The sequence below is a fragment of the Vulpes lagopus genome, chromosome 1, assembly GCF_018345385.1.
Source record: "Vulpes lagopus strain Blue_001 chromosome 1, ASM1834538v1, whole genome shotgun sequence".
Classification (NCBI taxonomy): Eukaryota; Metazoa; Chordata; class Mammalia; order Carnivora; family Canidae; genus Vulpes; species Vulpes lagopus.
In genome coordinates this window covers 160,569,577-160,581,303 of record NC_054824.1, presented here as the reverse complement: position 1 = coordinate 160,581,303, position 11,727 = coordinate 160,569,577, and the positions used below count along the sequence as shown (strand labels likewise).

Below are 11,727 nucleotides of genomic sequence, written 5' to 3'. Positions count from 1 at the left end.
AGGAATGCACATACATCACTAGATCATACAATGATTATGTGCAGAAATCAATGCAGTTGCTCCCCCATGTATACATAGAAATATGAGGAGGAAACACTAACACCGCTGTTGGTGTTCCTATAAAATGCTCTTGGAGAAGAGGTAGAACAGAAGGTATCAATGTGTGCCTGTGGCAAGAAGAGGTGTGCTCAGAACTGAGTGTGGTACAACCTTAGGTAGAAAGAATATGGATGCGCTGGGACCCGGCAAATCTCATTTTCTTCTTTTTGCACGTTATACCAGGTAAGTCTGTGGTGGTGGAGTAACTCACGAACTCATCACATTAGGACTGATGAAGCAATGTCGAATACAAACTCTTCCTTCTGGGTACACAAAGAAGGTCACAGACCTGAATTACTCTGTGGAAGTTCAGCTAGCTACACAGTTGTAAATGGGCATTTCATAATGCTTGTGTGTTCCACTATTATTTTGGGAGGTAAGTGGTTGATTCTAAATTTCATCTTTTCTCTGTCCTCTGAACCTTTCTTGGTGCAGAAAGTGATCACAACTTCACCATAAGAAGTCCCATGTAACTAAGATGTGAGCGAATGCTGGCGGTGTAGCTTCATTTAATGATCAGTAGCATCTCTACTACGTGATTTCCTTTGGTGTCATTTGCTGAGCATGGCAGAGTGGTAGGCAGAAGGAGAATCAGACAGTCCCCAACCTCAAGGAGGGCTCTCACTGGGGAGACAGGCAAATAATAATTACAATGCAATGTGGTTAGTTTAACTGTAAGGTTGTGGTCCAGAGTCTCTGGTAATGGGGAGGCAAGCCTCATGCTGCCCACTTGCGGGGCTTAACCTAACCAACATATATCTGGGATGAGGAGAGGGCAACTGGGGCAAATGGGACCCAAACATTTGTGTAGTTGGTGTCATTAGTTGTGTCCATTTTATTATGGCTTTAGATGTGATTTTACTTCAGGGAAAGTGCTACCCACTCCACCCCCTAGTGGAGAAATAGAGACTTCACAAGTAAGGGCCTTGTAAATGATAATTAAGAATTCAATAGGTATGGTGAATGATCTTCATGTACATGAGACGCCAGATTAAAAAAAACACAGGTACTTTATATCACAATTCAATGCTTGAGATTAGGAAAAGGTTTCTAGTCCTCTTTAAGACATTTTTCTTTGAGAAAAAATGGTCAGCTGCTTTAAAATCCTTCCTGGAATTGGGAAGACTATAATGAAACAATGAAGCAAACACTCTTAAAAACGTCTTCAATTGTACTTACTAAAGGGAGCAAAATCACCTTCTATGGGCTGATCTTTAAAACACACACTAATGACACTGGTCCCTTGTGGTAGCAGGAGGTGCTGGTGACCATGAATTTCATCAGCTCTAGATCCTTGATGATTACATAGAGATAAGTGCTCCAGCAGGAAAGGGCATTGCAGAAATAGTTCAAGAAATATTTCTTTAGCCTTACACAAAAGAAGTATTCAATACATATCTGCTGATTTAGCTGGAAGACAGGAAATGCAGAATCTGAGATGCCAATGAATCTTGCCCTAGGCATACATTACCTTAATTGGATTATGTCCATATATTGCTTCAGGAGGGAATGAACTGAATAATGTTGGACAGAGGGGAGAGTTGCAAGGAAAGACAATGCACGTAGGCAGAAAATAACACATGTCTGCTGTTAACTTGTCTGGTGAAGGCAGTTTTCCCTATAGTTAGAACTCAGTTAAAAGTATTTCTGGCTTTTAGGAAAACTATAGAATATATGTTGCTGTAGTTTAGGATAAGTGATTACTAATAAAAAGTGTACTATGTAGGTATGAAGTTTGGCTTTTTAATTTCTCATCATCAGATCCACAGGTAAGACACTTGTACAGTGATCATAATGGCCAGTCATTGGGCAAATGGGAGATTGTTGGAACTTCAGCAGTTTTCAAGTTCACCTGTAAGAGATACTTCATGATGTGTGTCTTAAGAGACAGTATTTCTAATAGCTGCTAATTACTCACACTGATATGACACTCAGAAAGTTTAAATTGAGAAAGGTTGTTAAATTCTTTTGAAACTATACATCCTGTCTAAATAATACATACATGTGTTCCCTCAGGATTTTTGAAGACCCTTTTAAAGAATTCTGAAGTCACTGTTTTGATGATTCTTTCTCTGTTAGGATTTGTGATAGGACAACTGGCTCACAATTCTATTGAGGTAATGTATGTACAATAAATTAGTAAATTAGTAAAATGTGAACAGCTACTGAAAAAAATTCATCTGGTATTATACATTTTGAAAATGAAAAAAATATTTTTTTAAATATTTGGAAGTAAGGGAAATTTGATTGCATTTTTGGGTTCTTCATCCTCTGCCTTGGGAGCCTTGTTCGTTCTTATTTCCTTCCCCTGTCCATATATAGGCTTCATCTGTGCTACTGTCTGCAACACCTGTGGAGACTCTCACTCTCATTATCAAAGGCAGCTATAATTGTCATAAGGAAGCTCAATTGTTCTTTCCTAACTGCCAGATTCAATGCAAAACGCATCATATAGTACATAATATAGATACAAAAAAAATTTTTATTACTCGATTTCAAATGCATAACGGTGTGATCAATAACAATTTGTCTCCATTCTTTTATTTTTTTAAAAAATGCAGATTATGCTTGTATCTGTCTAGGATTTTAAAAGCCTCTTGCTACTCTTCTGAAAACACCTGCATTACTACCAACATCTTTTGAGTGTTTACTATGCACCAGGCCTTCTTTAAAGTGTTTTGTATTTATTAGTTTATTAACTTATTATTTTTTCCAGTGAAATATGGAGCTTTTTATTTTTAAAAATGCGTTTTATTTGAGTAGAGTTGACGCACCATGTTACATTAGTTTCAGGTGTACAACATAGTGATTCAGCTTCTCTATATGTTATGCTGTGCTCAACTTAGTATTAATTCTTGAGTTAATTCATTCACCTTCACAGGAACCCAGCAGAGGTAGGTATTCTATCCTATTTTATGGATGAGGACACTGAGGCACAGGGGGGTAAATAATGAAGATTAAACTATTAGTTGAGTGTACACATTTTAGTGTACAACCTTCATGACTTATGTCTTATATATACAACATGTGCTATTATCTGTGTGTTATTTTTCTCTTCTTGACTCACTGGAGGCCTTTATTATTTTTTCTAAAGATTTATTTATTTATTTAAAGATTTATTTATTTATTTATCTGAGAGAAAGAGAGAGTGCAGAAAGTGGGAGGGGGAGACATTCTTCAAGCAGACTCCCCACTGAGCAGGGAGCCCAATCCAGGGCTTAATCCCACTACCTGGTGAGATCCCAACTGCAGCCAAAACCAAGAGTCAGATGCTCAACTGACTGAGCCACCTGGGGTACCCCAACTCACTGAAGGACTTCAAAATCCTAGGCAAATGTTTCTGAAATCACAAGTACCTGTGCAAGTTTTTCTTTTCTGTCTTAATGCAAATTAGAATAAATATCTAACAGTCAAACAAAAAATACTTATCCGTGAATACCTTAAAGTCCTGTCAGGGTTCACCAGTGGCAGGGGTATCACTTTTGAAAACACTGATTACAATACTTACCACAAACGATGTTTGTGTAGCTCAAACTCACACAATCCTTTGGTGAATACAGGATTGTACATATAACTCATCTGGACAGTTGAGTCAAGAAATCAATACCCTCAGGACTGGCCTTGTAGATACTCCCTCATTAGTTGCAGATTGGAATATACTAAAATGTATTGATTGATATAACATCAATTTCTGATACCTTGAGAGTTACCTAATTCTAATTTCTGATACCTTAGAATGGCAGCGAACTAATTTATTATTTGTCTTTGTTAGTTTAGGTGCACAAAATTGTCTACCCTCTTCTGAAAACACCAAGTTATTCACTTTATTGCTATTTTTCACCTATGATTATATTTATGGCTGCTTTGGATGTGGACTTTTGTATACTCAAGAATGTGTTTTGGCAGGTAAGAACACATTTAAAAAAATTATGGTCAATCTTGATTATTTATGTTAGCAGAAAATGTTTGTCTATAAAGAAGATTGATAATTCACAAATCTCACAGTTCTGTGGAACCACTAATTAAAAGGGAATTGATGGGGAGAGAGAAGGAATAAATATTTGCTGAGTGACCACTGTGATTAGGCGCTGTGTAAATATCTCCATTTTATACATAAACAAATTGCAGTTCAGAGGTCACAAACAAGGCTAATAAATGGGAGAAACTGGATTCTAACCCCACATCTGACTTCATCTCAACTATATCTAGATTTGCCCATTGTCACTGCTAAGATTGTTTTATTGGTGGCTTCTTTTTCTTAATCGTGCTTGCCAGATGATTTTTTTTCTTTCAGAAAACATTTTATTTTCTTTAGTTTTATTCTGTGCTTTTTCCTTACATCTTGAGTTAGATATTAGTTGATTGATTTTTAGCTTTATTTTTTTGTATTTTGTACATTTAAGGTTTTAATTTTTTTTGTAAGTACTCTTTTAGCTTCACCCATGTTTTGATTTTAGTACTTTTTGTTTTTGTTTTTTTCTTAGAGAGAGAGAGGGTGCAGGGGAGGGCCAGAGAAAGAATCTTAAGCAGGCTCCTACGCCCAGCACACAGTCACAAGGGGCTCAGTCTCCCAACCCTGAGATCATGACCTGAGCCTAAATCAAGAGTCAGACACTTAACCAACTGAGCCATCTAGGCCTCCCATGATTTTTAGTGTTTTCATTATCATCCTGGACCTACCTAAAATTTTTACTATACTTTTTTCTTTGACCCATTATTTTTTCCCCATGTGTGGAAGAATTTTATTTGTTTTATTTATTTATTTATTATTGGAATATAGTTGACACACAATATTATATTAATTTCAGGTGTATATCCTAGTGATTTGACAATTATATACATATGAAATGCCCACCATCATGAATGTAGTCACCATCTGTCATCATAAAAACTTATTACAATATTAATGACCGTATTCCCTATGCTGTACTTTTATCCCTGTGGCTTATTTACCTTATAACTGAAAGTTTGTACCTCTTAGGCCACTTTTATTATTTTGCCCATCCTCCATTTCTTTTTCCTCTGGCAACCATCAGTTTGTTTTCTGTATTTCTGAGTCTGTTTCTGTTTTATGTTTATTTATTTTGGTTTCTTTTTTTAGATGCCACTGTAAATGAAGTCATATGGTATTTGTCTTTTTCTCCTTTTTATAGTTATATATTTTTATTTTTTAAAATTTTATTTAAATTCATTTAATTAACATATAATGTATTATTGGTTTCAGAGCTAGAGGTCAGTGATTCATCAGTTGCATATAACACCCAGTGCTCATTACATCACGTCTTCCTTAATGTCCGGTCACCCAGTTACCCCTCCCTCCACCAGCAACCCTCAGTTTGTTTCCTATGATTAAGAGTCTCTTATGGTTTGTTGGCCTCTCTAATTTTGTCTTGTTTTATTTTTTCCTCTCTTCCCCTATGATCCTCTGTTTTGTTTCTTAAATTCCATTTATGGGTGAAATCATATGATAATTGTCTTTCTCTGACTGACTTGTTTTGCTTAGCATAATATCCTCTGGTTCCATCCATATCACTGCAAATGTCTTTTTTTGATGGCTGAGTAATATTCCATTATACTATATAGGCCGCATATTCTTTATCCATCTGTTGATGGGCATCTGGGCTCTTTCCATAGTTCAGCTATGGGGACTGCTGCTATAAACATTGGGATGCAGGTGCCCCTTAGGATCCCTACATTTGTACCTTTGGGATAAATACTCAGTAGTGCAATTGCTGGGTCATAGAGTAGTTCTATTTTCAACTTTTTGAGGAGCCTCCATATTGTTTTCCAGAGTGGCTGCACCAGCTTGAATTCCCACCAACATTGTAAGAGGGTCCCCCTTTCTCTGCATCCTTGACAACATCTGTTGTTTCCTGACTTGATAACTGTAGCCATTCTGAGTGGTGTGAAGTATTATTTCACTGTGCTTTTGATTTGTATTTCCCTGAAGCCAAGTGATGTTGAACATTTTTTCATGTGTCTGTTGGCCATTTGCATGTCTTCTTTAGAGAAATATCTGTTCATGTTTTCTGCCCATTTCTTGATTGGGTTATTTGTTCTTTGGATGTTGAGTTTGATAAGTTCTTTATAGATTTTGGATACTAGCCCTTTATCTGCTATGTCATTTGCAACTGTCTTCTCCCGTTCTGTCTTTTAGTTGTCTTTTGGTTCTGTTGACTGTTTCCTTTGCTGTGCAAAAGCTTTTTATCTTGATGAAGTTCCAATTGTTCATTTTTGCTTTTGTTTTTCTTGCCTTTGGAAACATGTCTAGTGAAAAGTTGCTGTGGCTGAGGTCAAAGTGGTTGCTACCTGTGCTCTCCTCTAGGATTTTGATGGATTCCTATCTCATATTTAGGTCTTTCATCCATTTTGAGTCTATTTTTGTATATGGTGTGAGGAAATGGTCCAGTTTGATCCTTTGCTTTGGCTGTCCAATTTTCCCAGCACCATTTGTTAAAGAGATTGGTTTTTTTTCCATTGGATACTCTTTCCTGCTTTGTTGAAGATTAGTTGACCGTGGAGTTGAGGGTCCATTTCTGAGTTCTCTATTTTGTTCTATTGTGGAATGTATCTATGTGGTTTTCCTTTTCATTGTGTTTTCCTCAACTTCTTTCATGAGTATTCTATAGTTTTCTGAGTACAGATCTTTTGCCTCCTTGGTTAGGTTCATTCCTAGGTATCTTATGGTTTTGTGTGCAATTATAAATGGGATTGGCTCCTTAATTTCTCTTTCTTTTTTTTTTTAAGATTTTATTTATTCATTCATGAGAGACACAGAAAAAGAGAGAGGCAGAGACATAGGCAGAGGGAAAAGCAGGCTCCACGCAGGGAACCTATGTTGGATGTGATCCTGGGACTCCAGGATCACACCCCGAGCCGAAGGCAGGCCCTAAACCGATGAGGCACCCAGGGATCCCCAATTTCTCTTTCTTTTGTCTCATTATTAGTGTATAGAAATGCAACTGATTTCTGTGCATTGATTTTATATCCTGCACTTTGCTGAATTCCTGCATGAGTTCTAGCAGTTTTGGGTTTTTTCATATAAAGTATTATGCCATCTGCAAAGAGTGAGAAGTTGACTTCTTCTTTGCTGATTTGGATGCCTTTTATTTCTTTTTGTTGTCTGATTGCTGAGGGTAGGGCTTCTAGTACTCTGTGGAACAGCAGTGGTGATAATGGACATCCCTGCCTATTCCTGACCTTGGAGGGGAAGCCTTCAGTTTTTTCCCCATTGAGAATGATAATTGCTTGGGCTTCTCATAGATGGCTTTTATGATATTAAGGTATGTTCACTCTATCCTTACACTTTGAAGAGTTCTAATAAAAAAAGGATGTTGTACTTTGTCAAATGCTTTTTCTGCATCTATTGGTAGCATCATGTGGTTCTTATCTTTTCTTTTATTAATGCAGATGTTGAACCACCCTTGCAGCCCCAGAATAAATCCCATTTGGTTGTGGTGAATAGTCCTTCTAATGTACTGTTGGATCCTATTGGGTGGTATTTTGTTGAGAAATTTTTTAAAAAGATTTTATTTATTCATGAGAGACACACACAGAGAGGCAGAGACATAGGCAGAGAGAGAAACAGACTCCCTGTGGAGAGCCTGATGTGGGACTCAATCCCAGGACCCCAGGATCACCACCTGAGCCAAAGCAGACACTCAACCACTGAGCCACCCAGGCGCCCCTTTGGTGAGAATTTTTGCATCCATATTGATCATGGATATTGGTCTGTAATTCTCCTTTTTGGTGGGGTCTTTGTCTGGTTTTTAGATCAAGGTAATGCTGACCTCATAGAGCATGCTTGTAAGTTTTCCTTCCATTTCAATTTTTTGAACAGCTTCCAAAGAATAGGTATTAATTCTTCGTCCTCTTCTTCTTCCTCCTCCTCCTCCTCTTTTTCTTCTTTCTTCTTTTTCTTCTTTCTTCCTTCTTCTTCTTCTTCTTCTTCTTCTTCTTCTTCTTCTTCTTCTTCTTCTTCTTCTTCTTCTTCTTCTTCTTCTTCTTCTTCTTCTTCTTCTTCTTTTCTTTTTTGAGGTATTAATTCTTCTTTAAATCTTTGGTAGAATTCCCCTGGGAAGACATCTGGTCCTGCACTCTTGTTTGTTGGGAGTTTTTTGATTACTACTTCAGTTTCCTTGCTGATTATTGGTCTGTTCAGATTTTTTACTTCTTCCTGATTCCGTTTTGGTAGTTTATATATCTCTAGGAATGCATCCATTTCTTCCAGATTGCCTAATTTGTTAGCATATAGTTGCTCATAATATGCCTTATAATTATTTATATTTCTTCAGTGTTGGTTGTGATCTCTCCTCTTTTATTCACGATTTTATTTCTTTGGGTCCTTTATCTTTTCTTTTTTATAAGTCTGGCCAGGGGTTTATCAATCTTATTAATTCATTTAAAGAACCAGCTCTTAGTTTCATTGATTTGTTCTACTGTTCTTCTGGCTTCTATTTCATTGATTTCTGCTCTAATTTTTATTATTTCTCTTCTGCTGCTTTATTTGCTGTTCTTTCTCCAGCTCCTTTAGGTGTAAGGTTAGAACTTTGAGAACTTTTGTGAGCTTTTGAGAACTTTTGTGTTTCTTGAGAAAGGCTTGTATTGCTATATACTTCCCTCTTAAGACCACTGCATCCCAAAAATTTTGAAGAGTTGTGCCTTCATTTTCATTTATTTCAGTGAATTTTTTTTAATTCTTTAATTTTCTGGTTGACTCATTCATTCTTTGGTAGGATGCTCTTTAGCCTCCATTATTTGAGTTCTTTCCGAATTTCCCCTTGTGATTGAGTTCCAGTTTCAAAGCATTGTGGTCCAAAAATATGTGGGAATAATCCTAGTTTTTTGGTATCAGTTGAGACCTGATTTGTGATCCAGTATGTGATCTATTCTGGAGAATGTTCCATGTGCACTTGAGAAGAATGGTATTCTATTGCTTTAGGATGGAATGTTCTGAATATATCTGTTGAGTCCATCTGGTCCAGTGTGTCATTCAAAGCCCTTGTTTCATTGTTGATCCTTCTGTATGATTCAAAGGTATGACAAATGGTTCTTTACTCCCTCACTTTCAATTTGGAGGTGTCTTTTGGTCTAAAATGAGTCTCTTGCAGACAACATATCAATGGTCTTGCTTTTTTTATTCAGTCTGATACCCTGTGTTTTTTGATTGGGGCATTAAGCCCGTTTACATTCAGAATAACTATTGAACAATATGAATTTAATCCCATTGTATTGCCTGTAAAGTTAGTGTTTCTGTATATTGTCTCTTTTCCTTTCTGGTCTATTTTACTTTGGGGCTCTCTCTTTGCTTAAAGGATCTCTTTTTAATATTTCTTGTAGGGCTGGCTGGGCTATCACAAATTCTTTATTTTGTTTGTCCTGGAAGCTTTTTATCTCTCCTTCTGTTTTGAATGACATCATAGATGGATAAAGTATTCTTGGCTGCATACTTTTGTCACTTAGCATCTGGATATATTATGCCAGTCCTTTCTAGCCTGCCAGAACTCTGTGGATAGATCTGCTGCTAGTCTAATGTTTCTACCCTTGTAGGTTACAGACTTCTTGTCCCAAGCTGCTTTCAGGATTTTCTCTTTGTCTTGGAGATTTGGAAGTTTTACTATTCTATGTTGACCTACTTTTATTGATTTTGAGGGGGGGGGGGCTGCTCTCTGTGCCTCCTCCTGGACTTGAATGCCTGTTTTCTTCCCCATATTAGGAAAATTCTCTGCTATAATTTGCTCCAATATAACTTCTGCTTTTCTCTCTCCTTCCTCTTCTTCTGGGATCCCAATTATTCTAATATTGTTTTGCTTTATGGTATCAATTATCTCTTGAATTCTCTCCTCATGATCCAGTGGTTGTTTACTCTCTTTTTCTCAGCTTCTTAATTCTCCATCATTTTGTTTTCTGTATCACAAATCTCTTTTCTGCCTCATTTATTTTAGCAGTTAGAGCCTCCATTTTTTATTGCATCTCATTAATAGCCTTTTTTATTTTGACTTGGTTAGATTTTAGTTTTTTTTATTTCTCCAGAAAGGGGTTCTCTGGTGTCTTCCATGCTTTTTTCAATCCTGCTGGTATCTTTATAATCATTTTTCTGAACTCTAGTTCTAGCATCTTACTCATGTCCATACTTATTAGGTCCCTGGCACTTAGTACTGCCTCTTGTTCTCTTATCTGAGGTGAGTTTTTCCATCTTGTCATTCTGCCCAGAGAAGACTAGATAAATGAGGGAACAAATACTAAAATGACAACAACGACCCCAGAGAAATATGCACTAAATACATCAGAAGAGACTCGAAAGTGAAAAAACAAAAAAAAGAGAGAGAGAGAGAGAGAGAGAATATAATCAGACAGGTGAATAGAGCAATAAACTGGATCCTGTGTATATTTGGTTCATTTATTAGAAAACTAGATCTCCAAATTGTAATGAAAGAAAAAATTCTATGTACAAAAAATTTAAATACAATGAAAGGATAGAATATAACTGTAAAAATGAAAGTTAAAAGACACACAAAAAAGAAGGAATATAAACAGACACATGAACAGAACAGATCAATACACTATAACTTGAGTGTGTTTTTGTCAGTTTGCTAGAAGAAACTACATCTCAAAATTATAAAGAAATAAAAACATATATATACAAAAAATACATTGATAGATGTAACTGTGAAGATGAAAATTAATGAAGACTTTAACAAAACAGAAAAAACAAAAGAAAGAAGAAAGGAGGAGGAGGAGGAGGAGGAGGAGAAGGAAGAGAAAAAAAATGCAGATATGATCAGACAAGTTAAGGAATAGAGCCATACACTAGATGCTGGGTGTATTCTGGCCTGTTTTTTAGAAGAAACTTCATCCCACAATTGTAAAGAAAGAAAAACATACATATGCAAGATAAAATTAAATACAATGAAAGGGTAGAATGTAACTGTAAAAACTAAAATTAAAAAAGATTTTTAAAAAAGAATTGATAAAATAAGAAATTGGTTGAAAAAGGAAGAGAAAAAAATTAAAATTGAAAACTAAAGAATCGTGGGGGGAAAATCCATGAATTCTATGTTATATTCCTCTAGCGCTGGAGTTTTGCTGTTCTCAATGTTACAGACTTGGTCTTGGCTGGATGTTCTTGCTAAGCTGGGGGAGGGGTCTGTTGCACTGATTGTCAGGTGTCTTTGCCCTGGGTGGAATTGCATCACCCACACCAGGAGGCCAGGCTAAGTAATCTGCTCCGGATTGTTATAGTTGGTTTTTGTTCCCTGAAAGCTTTACACACTGCTTTAGAGGATGAGAATGAAAATGGCAGCCTCCCAATCTCCAGCCCTGGAGGCAAAAACTCGGGCTTCACTCTTCAGTGCGCTCTCAGGGAAAAGCAGTCAATCACTCCTGTCCCCCTGGACTCCGTCTCCACTCTGTGCTCACCCAGCCTGTGACCCAGTGTGTCATCTCAGGCATGCAACCCGTTTGGGGCCCCCAAACCCTGTAGTCTCCTGCAGTGGGCTCCCATACCACTCCTCCCAGGGGAGAAAGGGGGGCCTCCTGGGTTCTGCTGCTGGCTGGGCCCCTGTTCAAGGAGTGGTCATGCTGACTGGGTGGGGGTTCATGGTTTATGGCAACCCCAAGCTGAGAGCC

General features: G+C 37.2%; 1 protein-coding gene across 1 annotated transcript in view; it reads left to right on the top strand.

Moving 5' to 3' along the window:
• Nucleotides 1-339: 339 nt before the first annotated feature.
• SLC9C2 (solute carrier family 9 member C2 (putative)) overlaps nucleotides 340-11,727 on the top strand; it is a 104,939-nt gene continuing 93,551 nt past the window's right edge. The window contains exons 1-3 of the mRNA XM_041749701.1: nucleotides 340-475; nucleotides 2,116-2,216; nucleotides 3,877-4,005. Coding sequence (XP_041605635.1) covers nucleotides 340-475; nucleotides 2,116-2,216; nucleotides 3,877-4,005 — 366 coding nt within the window. The remainder of the gene's footprint in view (nucleotides 476-2,115; nucleotides 2,217-3,876; nucleotides 4,006-11,727) is intronic.